Source organism: Rousettus aegyptiacus, unplaced genomic scaffold (genome assembly GCF_014176215.1).
Source record: "Rousettus aegyptiacus isolate mRouAeg1 unplaced genomic scaffold, mRouAeg1.p scaffold_m13_p_3, whole genome shotgun sequence".
Lineage (NCBI taxonomy): Eukaryota > Metazoa > Chordata > Mammalia > Chiroptera > Pteropodidae > Rousettus > Rousettus aegyptiacus.
In genome coordinates this window covers 167,254,594-167,273,651 of record NW_023416306.1, presented here as the reverse complement: position 1 = coordinate 167,273,651, position 19,058 = coordinate 167,254,594, and the positions used below count along the sequence as shown (strand labels likewise).

General features: G+C 52.5%; 1 protein-coding gene across 5 annotated transcripts in view; it reads left to right on the top strand.

The window, feature by feature from the left end:
* CLMN (calmin) overlaps positions 1-19,058 on the top strand; it is a 99,108-nt gene that overhangs the window by 66,479 nt on the left and 13,571 nt on the right. For all 5 annotated transcript variants that reach the window (XM_016155978.2, XM_016155959.2, XM_016155977.2 and 2 more), the window contains exons 5-10: positions 1,865-1,957; positions 3,661-3,851; positions 5,479-5,672; positions 6,565-6,647; positions 10,593-12,257; positions 16,060-16,256. In XM_016155978.2, the coding sequence (XP_016011464.2) occupies positions 1,865-1,957; positions 3,661-3,851; positions 5,479-5,672; positions 6,565-6,647; positions 10,593-12,257; positions 16,060-16,256 (2,423 nt within the window). The remainder of the gene's footprint in view (positions 1-1,864; positions 1,958-3,660; positions 3,852-5,478; positions 5,673-6,564; positions 6,648-10,592; positions 12,258-16,059; positions 16,257-19,058) is intronic.

Sequence of the window (19,058 nt, the reverse complement as noted above, 5' to 3'; positions counted from 1 at the left end):
GTGGTCCACTCGCCATCAGTGTGACAAAAACAGCCAGGTTAGGAGCAAGAGGAGGAGGAGTACAGTGTCCCTGAAACTTCTGGCCGATGTCTGGCTGTTCGTTGTCTCTTCGCCGTGAAGAGCCCCACGGTGGCTGGGCACCCCAGGCAAGGTCCCCGGGAATACCTGCTCCCTGGCGACCTGGAGCACCTGCAGTCACCGCCTCCCCTCCGCCAGGCACTGCGTCCCTCTGCTCTCCCGGGACAGTGCTGCCTCCTGCTCATGGCATCTCTGCAAGGCGGCTCTGTCATTTCATTCTCTCCCTTCGGGACGCTTTCTGTGGACCCGGCTCAGGGGGCTGCGCTGGGCTTCCCCTCCAGGGGCAATCAGCGTGGCTCACTGCTCCAGTGCCCCGCGCTGTGATGTGTCCAGCGAGCCACAGAGACGGAGGGGCTGTCAGAGCAGAGGCCAGCAGGGCACACGTCACAGGTGACTCGTTACTGGGACATGTGGCTATGAGGAACGTGGGCAGAACATGGGACCTAAACGTGATCGGCCACGTCGTTCGCAGTACCGACGGCATCCTCCCTCGCTCCGGCCTGCCTGCGATGAGCTCCGCTGTCTGAATTACACTCTCGGCATCAGCCTGCAAACACTGCGCGCCAGGGAACGTCTCTCACTCTCTCCCTCCCTTAGAAAAGCCCAGGCTCTGCTGAATCCTGTTGTCAGAAACCGATAGGACCGATGGGATCAGAGACCGGCGTCAAACGTTTTTAAAAGCCCTTACGGAGAGGGAGAGGCGGGCGTTCGTGTGAGGCCTGCAGTTTTCTGTCCCAAGTTTCCCTGCCCAGTTCCGCAGGGTGAATTTGAAAGCTTACTGGAACTAACTGTTTTTCTCCTCTTTTCTCCCTGAAAAATGGATTTTATATTTGTAAATGGTTGTAAAGAACAAAGAAGAAGAAAATGCAGCCCAGACAGCTGTGGCCTGCAAAGTCTTAAATATTTACTCTCTGTCCCTTTATAGGAGATTGCAGACCCTGGATCTCTGTACTCTGTACAGATTTTGTTTGCAGAATAAAATGACTTAGGGCAATGGTCCTCAAACCTGAGTGCTCCTTAAAATGCAGATTATGGCTCCACTCCCAGAGTTGCTGATGTAGTTGTTCTGGGGGTGAATTTGCTTTTCTAAAGAGTTCCCAGGAGATCAATCCAGAGACCACACTTTGAGAGCTAGTGCCTTAGGGATTTGCTCAGAGCATCATCCTGTAGTCAGAACCTAGTTAAATAAGTAGATAATCTCCTAAGGAGGTTTCTCAAATGGGCACATTTTAACCAATCAGTGGGATATTTTGTAATGATGCAGAAACTCCGGTATCAGCCTTCTCCCATCACGGCATTTCTTAACAGCAACGGATAATTATCTTTCTCATCACGGTCCACGATTGCTGATATCGGGCTCTGTGTTCGTCCAAAGACATGTTAAATCCGCAGGTTGGGTGGCGTTAGTGCAGTGTGCAGGCGGACTTGGTGGGCACTTATAACCCGTCTTTGGAAAAGAATGCCTGAGACCCGACCGGGCATGGTACCTTTGACTCCTCTGGCACTTCCTCACCTGAATCATACACCTGCTAGAAGTTCTGACACTGTGGGTTCTTGTGAGGACAGACTGAGTTAGTCCTTGTAGGGAGCTCAGCCTGGTGTCTGTGTGGTAGGTGCTATGTATGTGCTTATTAAAAACACTTTTGCATGCTAAGAGCCCCCGAGAGGTGGCTTTGGGCAGCACCGACCGGCACAGGTGAGAAAGAGGAACGTGAGGGCGTCGGAAAACGGGCTGTTCCAACCTGCTCGGCTGCCCCCACTAAGCTCGTCAATTGCATCTCTGCAGGTAAAGCTGGTTAGCATCGACGCGGCGGAAATAGCAGACGGCAACCCCTCCTTGGTTCTTGGGCTGATATGGAACATAATCCTCTTTTTCCAGGTAAAATCACTTCCTTTCCGTGACGCGGTAACGATCTCTCTTTCGTCTGCGTAGGGCCGGCAGAACAGAGTGGGGCCAGATCAAGGGAAACAGTGAGATTTCGTTTCTGACCAATTTTGACTTCTCTGTTTTGTGAAAAAGAACGTGAGGACTCTGGTTGCTAGAGATTTGAGTCTCTGTGATTTAAAACATGGTGGGAGCTCTGTTCTCCAGAAGAGTCTGTCCATCCTCTCGGGACTTAAAGAGTTAAACGTTTACTTGGAAAAATTATTTTATTCTGAAGTGTCACCAGAACTGGGGAAATACTTCCATGAAAAATTGAACTCGGTAGAGTTACTTTCCTAAAATGACTCATGTTCTCCAGAGACAGTTGAAGAGTCTGTGCAAAAGATAGCTCTAGGAAGAGGCATTTGTGACAGGTGAGACCTTCTTTTTCCATCCTCAGCAACTTCAGCCTCTATTTGGAAATGCAGATTTTACAGAGGAAGGACAGGATCCGTGGCTGGCATATGAAGGTGGCATTTAAAATTGCATTCCAGTTATTTTCCTCGAATGAGAGGGAGTGAGCTGACATTCATCCTCTAAAACCCCCTTCTTTTGAAATAGAACATTGTGGCTCATTATTTCATTGTCGAGGATGAAAACGGTCTTTGTGGACGTGATGTGCCAGGGTTTAGGGCTCAGTGCCTGTGTTTCAGAGAAGAATGAGCACAAACAAGGGTCAGACACAACAGATCAAGTCCTACAGGAGCCTTGAACTTAAGAAACCAAAGGCTCTCTGAGCCTCGGTTCCTACATCTGTGCGGAATGTGCAGTGATCACCAGGAGGTGCCATGTGGGAAAGCCTTTGTCGACTGGACTGTGACAGGCAGGCTTCAGTTCCCGATGTTTATCGTTGAAGTCCCTGATAGATGCTGGAAATGTATACAAAGTCAAGGCCTGAAACCCACCCCAAATCTTCATTCATTCGCTTAGCAAATGTCTGCCGAGTTTCTGCCCATGTTACAGAACTCTGGCACAGGCCGTGATCCAGGCGTGAGCAGAGTGTTGTAACAGCACCACGCAGGCAACTCCCTCTGGGGATGGGGAGAGTGAGGAGAACTTCCTGCAGGAAGTGACTCCAGAGCTGGGTTTTGAAGGATGAGTAGGAGTGTGCGACAGCAGTGCTTCTCAGACTTGACCATGCATACGAATCGCCCGGGGGTGGTACTGAAATGCAGATTCTGATTCCAGGAGGTCTGGGGCGGTGCCCGGGCTTCTGCATTTCTCCCAAGCGCCGCATGAGAGGAGCTACGTTTTGAGTAGCCAGGCATCCAGCGATGGAGGGGCGTGACATCCAGGCAGCAGGACCAGGCTGAACATAGGCAGTGGGACTTGAACAGTGCGATGCATCCTGGGAGGATAGGGAGAGAGGAAGGGCAGGCGCGATCGGGTTGCGAAGACCTTGTCTGGCTAGAGCTAGAGAGACTCCTGGAAGAGATGACCTTCCCTGTGAAGGGTCAAGCTGCGTAACGCAGTCAGGCCATCGTGGGCACCGCCCCGTCCCCCTGACACACGGCCATGGGGAAGTGGATTCTCCCTATCCGCAGAACCAGTTCTACATGAGTTGGTCCCTCCAGCCAGGCTCCATGTGGCCGCGGGTCAGATGCGTCTGTCTCTGGGATCTGAAAGGCCGTTTTGTTTTGTTTTGTTTTGTTTTCCAGATTAAGGAGCTCACGGTCAACCTCAGCAGAAACTCGCCGTCTTCCAGCCTGTCACCCGGCTCGGGGGGCACGGACTCCGACTCCTCCTTCCCCCCCACGCCCACCGCAGAGCGGAGCGCGGCAGTGTCTGTGAAAGACCAGAGGAGGGCCATCAGGACCCTGCTGGCGTGGGTGCAGAGGAAAACGCGGAAGTAAGGCACAGCGCCCGTCGGTCGCCGTAGCCCCATCCGGCCGCCGGGAGGAGGGCGGAGGGCGGAGGTGAAGGAAGGGGGCCTTGACACTTGCTGAGGCGCGTGCCGGCTATGTGCCTGTCACTCCGTGTAGACTATCAGGACGGGGAACATTATACTTTTCAATGTTCATGCACAGAAAACTGTATTCACACAACGTTTGGTTTGGAGAAAGCCGATGAGGGGATCTGAGTACGCATCGTAGGGGCTGCCACCGTGTGAACCCTGCAGCAGGCTGTCTCTTGGATCCTAGTAACATATACATATTTGTCATGAAGGCTCGGGGTTTCTTTTAGCCTGCACCTACTTAAAAACGAACAACAACGAAGCCTGGGACGTATCAGAGTCAGGCCTTCGCCTAACAGACGGTTGAACTGCGGCGAAGTTTCTGGCCGCCCGTCTGAGCCCGTGCCAGCGGGCGAGGCCTCTCAGCATTTTGGTCCCAGGCCCCTTACGGGCAGCGGCTGACAGCCCCTGGGGAGAAAGCCAGGCCATCGGTGGTGAGAGCCACACACACTCAGGGCCACCTCAGCTCTGCCACGTACAGACTGCGCGAGGTCCTGGGACCCACGTTCCCTGCTGGCCACACCTGCGAGATGGTAACTTACCATTCGCTGCCTCACGGGGTGGTTGGGATGCGATGCCACGAACCCCGCGAAAGTGCCCGGCCCGGTGCCAGCGCGCGGAAAGCACTTAGGGAACATCAGATCCCTTCTCCCTAGTAGATGGGAGTGAAAGATGGAAGAGAGGCCGGGTCTTTGGGGTTTCGACTGAGGGGTGGAGCCTGATAGAATCGATTAACCTGAAGGGTCATCGTGCATTGTTTAAGAGAAATTGACCAAGAGAGAGCTCGTTGCCAGGAGTGAGGGTCCCTAAGGAAGAGGAGGTGTCTTTGGGGTGATGCAGCCGTTCTTCTGGTTGTCTGTTTATGGTGGCTACAGGATTCTGTACTGGTGATAAAACGTCCCGGTACCACGCCCCCTCCCACCCCATGAAAATGGAACTGGTACGATCCGAATCAGGTCTGCGGCTGAATTACTGGCCCTATGCCAACGTCAGAGCTGTCTACGTTGCACATTAGTTGTTCTCGTGGGTTTAACCTAATACTTCTCCATAACGGCCTCTGAGAGGTCCCAGCGAGAGGATTCCCGTTGTGTCGTTGAGGAGTCTGAGGCGTGGAGGGGTGCGTGACTTGCCCAAGGCCTCAGGGCCAGAGTACAGAGGGGGCAGCCGGCTGTGAACCCAGGTCTCCTGGCTCCATTGCATTGCACGGCACATCCTAGTTTGCTATGTTCTGAGTATCACTGATAAGAGGAACAATGTGAAAAATTGCTCCTTTCTATATCTGGGAATTGGGGAAGACAGAGTCCTATTTTGCCTCCTTGGACAATGCAGACCTTCCTCTTCTGTCTGTCCAGAAATACAAATATGATGGTTCAATGTAGCTCTCCTCGGTCTCAGGGCCCAGGGTGTCCTCGCCCTGCGAGGTCAGCAGCCCCGGCCCCGTGCGGAGGCCCGCGAGGCTGCTCCCCGCCGACGTCCTTATCACCGAGTGTCGTCACCGAGCGGCATTGCTGCTTTTCCTCAGGTATGGCGTGGCGGTGCAGGACTTCGCGGGCAGCTGGAGGAGCGGGCTGGCGTTCCTGGCTGTGATCAAGGCCATTGACCCCAGCCTGGTGGACATGAAGCAGGCCCTGCAGGACTCCATGCGGGAGAACCTCGAGAAGGCGTTCAGCATTGCGCGCGACGCCCTTCACATTCCCAGGCTGCTAGAACCAGAAGGTAGCGTGAGTCTCCCTCTTTCTTCCTTGTTAATAATTACTATTACGTGTGTAACACATGCCATCCAGGTAGAAAATTTGGAAAATTGAGAAAAATCCAATGAAGACGTTTTTATAGCTCCTACATTCCTACCACTGAGATCATTTTTCCGTTCATCTAATTACAAATTTTTTACATTTGGGATCATTTGGTGTATGTATGGTTTTGTCGCTTACTTTTTTTTTAAACTTAATATTATAATTATGAGATACGTATTCTGCATGTTGCTATAATGTTTTCATTAGATATTTTTATTGGCCGCATAATGGCCCATCTCGTGGGCATACCAAGATTTAGTTAGCTCTTCTACTAGTAGTGGACCTTGAGGTTGTTTCTGAAATAATCATGTTCATATATAACATCACACTGACCATCTTATTGAATAAATATCAGCATGCCTTCGAGACCAGGTCCCATCAGCGGAATGACAGAGTTGGAAAGGACACACCTTTTGAAGGCACTTGTCTGTCTCTGTTTGCTTTCACATGGATTAGGCTAGTTTGGGACTCCCTCCAGCAGTGAGTAAGGGTCCTGGTTCACCCGTCTTGCCGATGGAGCTGACAGGCAGCTAGCTGGCCGCTAGCAGTGGAGGGACTTAGACAGAGTAATGAACCATCTCGAGCAGCAGGGGTTTGGATTCTACATCCCGATATCCCAGCTCCTCTATTCATCAGCCAGCTGTGAGCCCTCAGTCAAATGATTCCCCTCTCTGGGCCTCAATGTCCTCAAGTATAATAAATAAAGAGAAAAAATCTCAGTGGCCCGTGGACTCCTTCCCCATCGAGCGTCCCGCGATCCCACTTCAGGAGGGCGTGTTTGTGTGCTCTTCTAATGCCTGCGTCTCTCTTAACAGACATCATGGTCGACACGCCGGACGAGCAATCCATCGTGACCTACGTGGCACAGTTTCTAGAACATTTCCCGGAGGTGGAAGCCGTATGTCTCTTTTTCTTGCCTTTCATTCAGAAACTGTACATTTTCATTAGCTGGCCATCAGACAAAGCTGGGCTTGGACTGTGTCGCTCCATGTGATGAGCACTAAGTATCAAAACTTATCTCAAGTGCCTTAAGCGTTGCCACAGGTTAGTTTCAGAATCGTGTACAACATGTATTACATTTAAAAGCACGGGAAATTGGACAGTCACATTTCTGGCAAACTTTATTAAGATTGGAAAAGAAGCTCACGTGTGATACGGACAGGCTGCATGATTTTTTAGATGTTAGATAGAACCTTTTAGTAGTTTACTGGATTTTATCAGAGTGCAAAAAAAGATAAGAGATGACGACCTTTCAAAACACACCTTTTTATTTTTGGAATCCCACACTGTACTTGGAGACAGGTTTTGTTTTTGTTTTGTTTTGTTTTGTTTTGTTGGCAGAATCAGACCTTTCGAGGGGTTGTCATGGCTTCGTCGAACCTCCACCCAACCCATGCACACCCCTGAGATGATAATAGTGATAACAGGAACAACAATAAGAAAAGCCCTTCGCTAGATTCGTAGGTAATTTATTGAACACCTACTGCTGGCTGGGGCAGGTCTCAGCAGTGAACTAGAGGGATGAGTTCCTTACCCTGTGCAGCTTTGTCCTAAGAGAGAGAACGGTTAAGAACCGGCAAACACATTATAACTTCAAGTAGTTATGAGTAATAGACAGAAAAAAAGTAAGCGTAAGAGCTAATGCTCACTGAGGGAGCGGGGCTGCTCTTTCAGCTGGAGGTGGTCGGGTACCTGCCCTGCGTGTGTCCCCAGGGCGACCGCCACTCCTACGGTCCGATGTGGCTCAGCGTTGTGGTCCGCATTTTATAGATGAGAATACAGGCACTCGGAGGCGTAAAGCTCTCAGCTCTCTCCAGGGTCACACAGCCACCGAGGACAGAGCTCTGTGACCCCAGGTCTCTGTGGTTCCAAAGTTCCAGCTCTTAGATCCCTTACAAACATGAGGCTGAAACCGAGACCCCATGTAAAACTGAGAGAGACTCAGGCTGGGTCCTCTCATGCCGTGGTTTCATTCCAGTCCCTACCCGCGTGTGTGCGTATGCATGTGTGTGTGTGTGTGTGTGCGTGTGTGTGTGCGTGCGTGCGTGTGTGTGTGTGTGCACGTGTGTGTCTGTGTGTGTTCCATCGGTCCCTGTACCACAGATCACTTCCCAGGGCGATTTAGAAGCAGGAATTCCATGGGCTGGGATGTCAGTTCTGCTGCTTGGAGCTGTGGGACCCCGAGCGGCTTGCTTAATCTCTCTGATACATGTCTAATATGAGTTGTCATCTGTAAAAGGTAAATAGTACCCACACTTCAGAGTTGTATGAAGAATAAATAGATGTGTAAAGTAGCTACTCCTGTGCCTGGTACAATAGCTATGCTCAGCAAATGGTGGTGATTGTTATTATTTTGAAATAATAATATGTATGTTTTATATAATATTATGTGATATTATATGAAATAATATTTTTAATTTTCCTAGCTCAGTACTAAATTCTGAGCTACTAGGTACCATGGCTTTTATTAGCCCTAAGCCCTTAAAACGAAGGCAGAGTTTGAAGTCAACTAAAACTTATGGTATGTAAGTCAAGGTCACAGCCAGGATTCAGCAAATCTGACACTTGGATCTCCCCCATACTGAGATCAGAGACTAGGGCAGGGCAATGGGAGGGTGAGCAAGGTGTGATACCTGGAGAAAGGCATCCTGATGCACAGGACGCAGGGTGTCACTGCAGAACAGTCTGTTCGCATCCCCAGGGGACTACAGATGACACGTAATCTAGACACCCATTGAACTGTTCCTTAACAATTTAGCTGAACCGAGTTCATTTCAATAAACAGCCATTAAGCCCTGGACATCTGTGTACCAGACATTGTGCCTAGTCTTATGGCCCGACATATGGCTTATTTTGGTTAAATGCACCATGTGCACTTGAAAAGAATGTCTCTTGTGCAATGAAGGAATTAACATTCTTTAAATATCAATTAAGTTGAGTTGGTTAATATGCTGTTCTCATATTCTATAAACATACTGGGTTTTTTTTCTGCTTTTCTTATTAATTAGTGTGAGGGAGAAATGTTAAAGATCTTCAACTTATGACTGCGGATTTATTTCTCAGTTCTGTTGGTTTTCCGTATATTGAAGCTATGCCGTAAATGCATTAACATTTAGGACTGTTGTACCTTTCTGATGACTTGTTTTATTTTTTTGCAATTTCTTTCTTTGTCTTGCCATGTGCTTCGTCTGATAGGAATGTAGCCATACTATAAGCTTCCTCATGATGTTTGCATGATATGTCTTTTTTCATCTTTTTCCTCTCAGTATGCATGTGCTAATATTTAAACACGTCTGTTACATACAGCGTCTAGTCAGGTCATGTTTTTTATCCATTCTGACAAGAATTAGTGTATCATTTAATTAGTGTGTTTTTCATCCATTTATAGAGATTCAATTTACCATCTTGATTATTATTTTCCATTGGTCCTCTCTATGCTGTGCTTCCTTTGTCCTTCCTAACTTTTTTTGGATTATTCGATTATTCTTTGGTTTCCATTTTAGCTCTTCTACTGACTTCGTAGCCACATCTCCTTGTTTTATCTTTTCAGTAGTTGTTCTAGGGATTATAATACTCGTCTTGAACATACTGCCATCTACCTTGAATTACTGTAATATCATTTCAAGTAAAATGCAAATTTTTTATATTTTTATATATGCAATAATTTAATTCTACTAATTTCCTTTCCATTCTTTTGTTCTATTATTGTCATTTAATTTACTCCTATATATGTTTTAATCTCCAACATTTTGGTATTATTTAGGCTTTAAACAGTCAGGAGGCTTTTTAAGAAAACTTTGAAGTATTTTATATTGACCATATATTGACCATTTCAGGTACTTTTCATTTCCTCCTTCAGATCCAGGCTTACATCTGTGATCATTTCCCTTCAGCCCAAAGTACCTTTATATTTCTTGTAATGTGGGTTAAATAGGTATTTTAGAGTCTTTGTTTGGTTGTTCTAACCCTGGGTCTTAGTTGGATCTACTTCTAATGACTATTGTTTCTCTTGATTATGGGGCTCATCGTTCTCCTGTTTCTTGATATCTTGAAATTTTTGTTTGTTTGTTTTATGCCACACCTGGTGTACAAAGGAACAGTAGAGACTGAGGTAGATGACATTTTTTCCTCCGAGAATGTAGCCCTTTGTGAAACAGGGACTTACAATGAGGAGCTAATCATTTTGGCCTTCTCAGGAGTTAATAAGGGATATGTTGCAGCTTTTTTAAATTTCAGCTTTCTGGTTTCAAGTAATATTCAGATAAGATCAACCCACTCTCTTCACCTATGCGTTGGGAGCTAACTACTGCAATCCCACCGAGATCACTCTCTGCTTTACAGCCCTGCCCACAGCTGCTTCTAACTCAACAGAAGTCCCCATAGGGGAGGTTTAGCATATAAGGAGAATTGGTTTTGCATTTGGGGCCCTTCTAGATTCAACCTCCTACCAGCCCACACAATCAATACAGATTTGGCCGGTTTTTCCTCATTTCAGGTAGGTCAGCTCTCATGCCACCCACACCCACACGAGGCAGTGCCCTGCAGGGATGAAGTGGCTGCCAATCTCTGCTCACTTAGGAAGGGCTTGACCTTCTCTAGAGTTTAGTTCATTGAGACTTTTTTGCATCCATAGTTTTTTTTTTAAACCCTATTTTTAATTTATCTGGTGTTTTCATGCCTCGGCAGGAGCGATAGTCATTTCAACCATCTACACCTTAATCAGAACACTTGGCGTTAGTTCTGAAATGGCTCTTTCTTCTTCAGTTTTTGTTTTTTGAGGAGGAGAATACATGTTCTACTTAAACGTTCTTCCGATCTTGCGTTTCCCTGTGTTTCTGTGCAGGAGGATTTTGCGGATTCGGATAAAGAAGTCCCGATCGAATCCACCTTTGTACGCATCAAAGAAACACCTTCTGAACAGGAGAGCACGGTCTTCTTTCTCACTGAGAGCGGGGAGCGTGCCTACACCGTTAGCCACGACACCAGCCACCACCCGCCACCCTCCAAAGTCTTTGTCTGTGACAAATCTGAGAGCATGAAGGAATCCCATCTGGGTGGCGTTTCGAGCCATGCGCTGTCAGACAGTTCCACCGAGGTCATCCACCAGGTCATCGACCATGTCCTTCAGGGGGTCTCAGGTAAGACCAGCAGCATCAGTGAGCCGTCTCCAGAATATTCCATCTTATCATCCAGAAAAGACAGCCGGAGGTCCAACTCCCTGCCAATCAAGAAGACCGTGCACTTTGAGTCTGACACGTACAAGGATGCTTCCTGCAGTAAAGACCCTTTCTATAGTCCAGACTTCGGCTTTGAAGGGAGTCCGAGACAAACAAAGGAGTTGTTGAAGCAAGATGAACATGATCTGGCTGTCACGATTGCCGAGGAAAAGCCAAAAGAGGAAGCCCCAAAGATGCCGGAAGTAGCCTCTGACGAGGCCTTAGGTGATGTTTCCTTGGCTGATGGTAAGATCAATAATTCTCAGACTTCCCAGAGTTCTCCCTCCTGGGATGGGACATTGGAGAAATTGGAGAAGGCAGCCATCCAGGAGGAAGAAAGTCGTCCCCTTTCACCCCTTGGGGAGGACACCGTTATGGCCGAGTCCTTAGAGATCAAGGTTAAGTTGCTGACTGTAGAAGTTATGGATAAAGAAGACTATTTTGAATGCATACCATTAAAAGCCTCTAAACTTAGCAGCGACCTGGTAGACTTTGCCTCGACCAGCCAGGCTTTCAATGAGGTTTCTTCACCTCCCAAGAAAAAACCTGCTGAGGATGAGGTTGTGGAGGAACCCGCTGAGAAACTGGGTAAAAGGAGGAGTAAATCTACCCACAAAAAGGAAGAGCCAGACGAGCCCCCAGCGACACCTGGCAGGCACGGGCCTTCCGTGGGTCTGGAACAAGAAGACCAAGGCTATTCTTTGGCCCCAGAGGATGCACCAGTGAATAAAAAGCCAGAGGTATATGAGAAGGCAAAGCGGAAGTCCCCGCGTCGCCGGGCTGGCGAGGAAGATGCGGAGGCCGAAAGCCCCCAGGGGCTTGGCCGAGAGTTGCCTTCCAGCCCGCCAAGCAGCAGTGTCAGCTTGGAGACCCTGAGGAGTCACAGCGAAGAAGGCCTGGACTTCAGACCCTCCCCACCCCTCTCCAAGATTTCCGTCATCCCGCACGACCTTTTCTACTACCCGCATTACGAGGTTCCCCTGGCCGCCGTGTTGGAGGCTTACGCAGAAGGCTCAGAGGATTTGAAAAACGAAGAGTTGGAGCTCGAAGAAGCAGAGGGCTACCTGTGTGACCGGGGGCCCGGAGAGGGGCAGGAGGAGGCCGAGGCCTCCCAGAGCAGCTGCAGCTTCTCGGGGCCCAGCAAGGAGCTCCCGCAGGCCACTGTCCATGAGCTCTATGTGCACGGGGGTGCGGAGGGGGCCCACCCAGCCTCGGAACCCGCTGCACCAGCCGCCCCAGAGGACCCCCGGCAGAGGGAGGCCGAAGACGGCATCCCTGGGGAGAGCCACCAGGTACTCGATTGTCCTACCCTGGGGATCCTGCCCTTCTCTGAAGCTCAGCTTCTTCCTTCCTACATGAGGGAACCGGAAGCTCCCCTCACTGGCGTCCCAGGGGCCCAGTCGTGCTCGGGCAAGGGGCAGGGCTGGCACCCAAGGGTGATCGCGCCTTCAATTTTGCACCCTGGACGCCTCACTGGCCTCCCCCTAGTCCTGGCTGTCGAGAAGATCAAACGAGGCCATTTTTGAGGGTCCAGCAGAGTAGTAACAGTAATAATTTTTTAAAAATCGTAGCTGCGTTTGGGGTGAACTTAGTGAGTCATAGCCCCCCCGCCCCTGCAGCAGCCCGGGCGGCGGGGGAGGGGGTAACCTCACGCTGGAATCCACCTTGATATTTAAAGGCCTTTTGCCTGTTCTTTATTATTATCTGGCCGCTGTGGTTTGAAGCGGGTTGTGTAAACACAGCAAGAGGGGCATGTGCACCCCTGAGCTGGAGCAGCTGGGTACCCACTTATCTGCTACTTGGGGTTCCCATGTCATCTGGCCCAGCAGCTCAAGAGGAGCCATTGCAGTGAGCAGTACTGGGGCCCTGGTGCGATGCTGCAGGGGTGCCACGGCGGGGGGTGCCCCCCCACAAGCACCCTGTTAATAAGACCTGCCACTGCAGCACTGGGAATCCAGGAGTGGATCGGAAGCCACACCGCCCGGGCCCCTGTGCAGACAGGGCGCCCCGATGAGACAGCCTGGGAGGGGAAGGGGCCCCACGCAAGCTCCCCGGCCCACGCGGTCCAGCCCGTGGAAGGCGGTGTGCAGGTCCTGGCAGGGAGGACAGAGAGGAAAGGAGAGCCCGCCTCCGGCGTCGGACGCTCCGGAGACCCCACCCCCAGTAGCTGTGCTACGAGGGAGGCTGGCATCAGACGTAAGACACGGGCCCCAGCGAAGGCATCCCGGCGTTCGCCAGAGAGAGACCCCCTGCCCCGCCGCCCGGATCCGGAAAGGCTGCCTGCGTCGGGGCCTCCGGAGCGGGGGAGGGAGTTCCAGGCGGAGGGCACAGCCTGAGCGCAGGGACGGGGTGGGAAGGTGCAGGCCCCGCTGAGGACGTCGCTCGGCTGGCTCCTCCGGGTCCCCTCGACGACCTCCGCGATGGCTCCTGAAGCCGTCGCATGGTCTCTTCCCTGGCCTTTCCCCTCTCTGCTTCCCAGGCCAGCCCCCGCCACGGTCGGCACACACTTCTCATCTCCTCACTCCCCTGCCCCTCCCTCCAGGAGAGAGTCCACATTCCTTAGCTTGACCTTTGAGACCCTTGCGTCTCCAGCCTGGCCATCCATCCACCCCTCTGGATCCCCCTCCAGCCATGCCAGCCTCCTCCCTGGCCCCCAGTTGCAGCGTCTCCTCCACCTCCAGGCTGTGCTCGGTCTGGCCACACCACCTGCAGTGCCCTTCCCCACCCTTCCTCGGCGAGCACTCACCCACCTCCGAAGCCCCACACACAAGTGGCCGGCTCCTCCCCGCGCAGAACGGTTCTCTCATCTCCCCCTGATAATGAAAGCGCTCCCAGTCTGCTCTGCTGGAGTGCTTGGCCCAGTTACATGGACTGTGATTTTCTCTCCCAGTGTGAGCGTATTATTCTTTGGACTCTAGAGACCAGCCTGTGAGGAGGGCCTGCAGTGCAGGAAGCAGAGGTGTATTACATGATGATTTGGGGGCGAAGGTTGGGTAAATGATGATGCTCGAGGGAGGGGCCCAAAGGTGCTCAGAGGAATGAGAGGGCTTGCAGCCCGGGAGGCACAGGAGAAAGGGGAACCTGAGTGGCCTTGCAGGGGACACCTAGAACCTGGATGGGCGGGAAGTGGTAGCTTGGTTTCTTCGGTTTGCCAACTCCGGACAGTGGGGAACAGATACCTGGAGCACTACAGGGGCAGAATTCTCAGGGGGTGATGACCTAGAAGGCAAACGTGGCAGGACCAATTGGCCCTTTGGGGTGGGGGCGAGGGAGCCACTCACCCTCTGTTCATATTTGGATGGAAAGAGGCTGGGCCGGTTCCGCAGGTGCCAGAGACCTGCCTGCCATCTTCCCCCGGGCCCCTCGGTCCCCTCCCGCCTGCTGTCTGCTGACTTGCCGGAAGCCAGCCCTGCCCCAGAAGGCTCTTCCTGCGGGAGATCCCAAGATCCAGCAGGGTTAGAAATGTCGCTCGCTGAGATCCGGCCTTGGGATCCCCAGGTTGGGGGACCATGACAGCAACTGGAGTGATCCTCTGGATTGTTATGGGCTCACAAGCTCTTTTATGACAAAAAAAGGAAAACAGTGGCAGAGGCTGGGCGGTGGGAAGAAAACCCAGTTGCCTCTCTGCCCTTCTCTGTCACAGCTCATTAGGGGCTCGTCCCTCCCCCCGACTGACTGAGCGCAGCCTTCGGAATTGCCAACGTGGCATTCATGCCCTTCGCTTGCCCTCCAGGCATTGCCAAAAGCAGGGTGTGCACCTGCGTGTGTCCAGCATGTGGGCGGGTGACTTGGGATGGGGCTAAAAGAGCCCCGGGCTGGGAAGGGAGCTGGGAGACCGAGGTTTGAATCTATGTCACACTGAGCCGGGGTGAAAGCCGGATCCCCGGTACAGGTGGAAGCGATACCAGTGCCTGCTCTGCTCTGGCCCTCACCTGTCCAGTGAGCAGGTGCCCACTGCGCTCAAGCCCACCCTGTAATTGGCTCTCCTCGGCTGTAGCCCTGGCCTTGATCCCTGCGGTTGAGCGGAGAGAGGGAGGGAGGGCAGCTCGGGATGACAGGTGGGGTCTGTGAGTCTTGCCTCCCGGTAGACGATGCGACACAGGACGGAGCATCACTCTGATTCTTGGCCCTCCTTTAAAGAAGAAAAAGGGAAAAGAGACTGGAGAATGGCAAGTTGTTCTTCCAGTCTTTGAAAAATGTCCCCTCTTCGTTCCACCTTTCCGAGAAGTTGCATTGACGAGGGAGGAGGGGCTGGAGTCTCAAACTGCCGAGGGAGCGTTTGATTTCTGCACGGAGCTTTGTTCTGTGGGGTCCACAGGCCTGGCCCCGTCATCCTCTTATTCCGACACCTGTGGAGCAGCTTCTCGAGAGGTGGCTCCGACAATTGCCACGCTTCTCGGTTTCACTCCGGAGCGTTTGCCAATGGGTTTCACGGTGCCTGGTGGGACAGTAGTCACATTATCTTATCACACAAATGCTAGAGGCACACGATGGTCCCCCTTCCTCATGAGGCATGGAGGATGTCATCCCCCCAGCTCTACCTTTGCCTCTGCGTACACCTCGCCAAACGCCGGGGCCACCTTGGTACCCTTTGGCTCACCTGGCTTCCAGGACTCGTGTCTCTGTTTAAGCGGGTCAGGGCTGTGTGAAGGGGTCCAGCTGTTGCCCGCCGTAGGCGACGTCCTTTGTAGGAAGCGCTGTGGTATCGTGGGAGGATGCTGGTAATTATCCAACCCATTTGACAGGCAAGGGAGCTGAGGCTCTGAGAGATGAAGTCTCAAGGTCAGATGGCTCGAGGTCAGATGGCTGACTGATCGAGAATTTTAAAACAGATCCTACCGACCCTAAGCCCCTCGCCACTTTCACCGCACGAGTCTGGAGCATTCGAACAGTGTACGAGAGAGGGGAGGTGTTGGGGTAGGCTCCCCGTCCAAGGCAGGCTGTGCTGGAGTTCCCGGGGGGGAGGGGTGCGGAGTTAGAGGGTCGCTCCAGCTGGCCCTTGGGATCAAGGTGGAACAGCGCTGCTGGGCGGCGTTCCTCTCTCGACCTCTCAGCGTGAGATGCTGACTTGTATTTGGTTGTCTTGTCCTTAAGTCCCAGGAATCCCCACATTCGGAAAACTTGGCAAAGCCTCCAGAAGAAAAGGTAATGGAGGAATCAATCAGCAGTAAAAAAAAGGAAAAACGGAAACACGTGGACCACGTAGAAAGTTCAGTATTCGTAACACCTGGAGGTGTTCGCTCCTCAGATGACCTGGAAGACGACACCGGTGATTACAGAGTCCTTTCCAGGTATGTCATGATGCCATTACCATCGTCTCGCCCTGGAGACCCAGCTAGGGGGTCACCACTGTCAGGCTCTGACGTACGGGGCGGGGGGGGGGGGTCGCCAGGGTGGGACCGACAGCAAGAGAATCGCAGATTCATACAAAATTCACCTGGCAAGTTGGTCATCTGCCAGACTCAGAAACACGGCTTCGTTCTCATCCTCGAATCTGGGTTCCCTGACCCACCTCGCCGTTACCAGACCTGCTGATAAGCAGCACAACGAGAAGCCCCAAAGTTTACCTTCTGTCCTCACTCCAAGCACCCTTGGGTGGAAACTAGCAGCGAGCGGAGAAGTGGCTGGACCGTGGGTGGGTGTGGGGTGTGAAGAGCAGCACCTCGGGGTCCCTGCCGGTCCCCCCAGCGCCTCGGTAACTGCCCGTGGGGCTGGTTAGAGATCAAAGTCGGCCATGTGTAAGCTGCTTACAGAATTCAAAAAGACATGCTGTGTATGTGCTCAGGGGACCCTTAATTACTGTCACACGGAAGTGGACTTTAATATCATGGCTTCACCTATGAATTTGGTTTCAAAGCAGTAAGGATGGTTCGTGTATCTCAGGGAGGATAATGTACCGGAAGCTTGTAGCACACGACTGCTCTGTCGCTCGAAGGCCACCGGATGAGCCGGATTTGTCCCAGGGAAAATATTTAACTGCTGAAGTTCAGAGCACCCTGGTCACTCCCCTTATCACTCGTCGTTACAGTAGTCACTGATTACATGCCCTCTGAGTTCTGGCGTTTTCCTTACATTTCCTCATGAATTCTCCTGAGCACGTGTCGTGGGCAGGCGGGTGGGATTGTATATCATTATGGCAGACACGGAAGCTCGGGGACACCTCGCGGGAGATGGCAGAGCTGGGGTCTTGGACTCAGGCCTGTCGGACTCCACAGCCCACGTTCTTTCTGTGACCCCTCACTGCCGGTGGCGGGTGCGCCGTACTGGCTGCAAGTGGAAATCGTCGAGATATGCGTTTGCGGAGAAGCCGAGAAGGTTCTGGCGGCGCCTGGCTTGCCACCCGCGCTCTGCCCTGCTTCCCTGGCTGGGCTGTGGCGGACAAAGGGAGAGCAGTTGGGAGCCGGGCGAGGAGGGGCAAGGCACAACAGAAGGCCACTGTCAACGGAGTCCCTCTCCTGCCCTGGCCGGGAGGGACCGTCCAGCAGACATTGATGTGTTGGCGTGTAGCCGGACCCTGCTCTGGGTGCCCGTGCTCATTTACAATGACCCAAGCCTGTCATCTACTCCCTCACAACCTGGGGAGGGGCCATCGGTCATTTGCCAGTCTGCTCAGCTTCTCCTAAGCAGGTCAGTTCTCAGCGATCTCTGAGCAGCCACTGTGTGGTAGAATCTTCTAGAGTTGGGGACTTCAGAAGAGTTCAGCCACAGAGGTGACTCAGGCACAGCTCTGTCGTCCTCCAGGGGGTCCTAGCTGGAGACAGATAAGACGTGCCCCATCTGGTCTCCTAGGACTGGGTGGAGTTCATGGTTTGGACCTCAGAGGCAGGCGGAGAGGGTCGGGACCGCCTGGGGACTGAGATGTCATTTAGCGAGTGTCTAGGACTAAGTGGTATTTTGATTCGGGAGAGGGGGAGGGAAGGCATTCCGGGTGAATGAAGCAGCCTGAGCGAGCTGCTGGCACGTAGCAGGCGCCTCAGGAAATATTTGTGGGGTGTGAGGGGGCGGGGGAAGAAACCGGAGCCTTGGGGGAGAGCGAGCATCTTGGCCGTGCGCTCCGTCGGAGGTACCAGCAAGCGCGTCTCCGTGAAGATGAGGCAGGTACTGAAGAGTAGTCCGTTATTGTGGCACGTGCAGGAAGGACGCCTGGTTGACTTTTCAGTGCAAAGGTTTTACTCTGATGTCTCTGCAAAGAGTGGGCAGCGGTTACCGGCCCAGCTCCTCCTCCCCCTCTCGCCTCAGGAAAAGCCGGAATTATCGGAATTATCGTGAAGCAGGTCAGCCGAGGCGACAGCTCCACGCCAGCCGGCGGCAGCCGGCGCCGAGCGGTGCTCGCGGGAATGAGTGAGGACCCTTGGAGCCCTCCGGTGTGCCGGGCCATCTCACCTCCCACTTCCGCACTCGAGAAAACTGAGTTTAAAGTCAGCACCTGGCTAAAGGCTATTGAATGGGACAGAGCCGTGAGCATCTCTCTTCCCGGGATGTTTTCTTGGCTGTGCCTTGACTCAGTCACCACCTTCAGCGTCCTATTGATCTAGGCAGAAAGGCCCATTGTTCTGGAGCCTGCTGGACCCCTGGTGACCCGTCTCCCAGCTTCGTCTATCTACTCTCGAGGCTCCTCCCGCCTTACCCTCAGCACACCAGGCCCCCTGGCCTTGATTGAGGTCCTCGAAAGTCCCCACCCCCCACCACACAAGCTCCTTCACCTCTGAGAACCCTCCGTCCCCTGCCTGCCTCCTGCTTTACCCCTGTGGGTCTCGGCTTCACTGCCACTTCCTCCAAGGAGCCTTCTCGGATTCCTCCAGGCTATTTTTGATGCACCTTTATACGTTCTCATAGCCTCCACTCTTACTGCATCGCTCCCCCTAGATGGCGAGCCAGCCCCCCGGAGGCGGGGAGGGCACACCAGCATCGCCCCAGCATTTAGCACAGCACCCAGCTTGCCGTTGGCCTCAGTACAGATTCTTCGAGTGAGCGAATAAATGAATGAATGTGTGCTGTCAGCCTGCGATCGGCTCCCGGGGCAGCTGGATCCTGGGCTCCTAGCCCAGTGCCTGGCACACAGTAGGCTCTTAAGAGTGCTTGCTGAGAGAGAA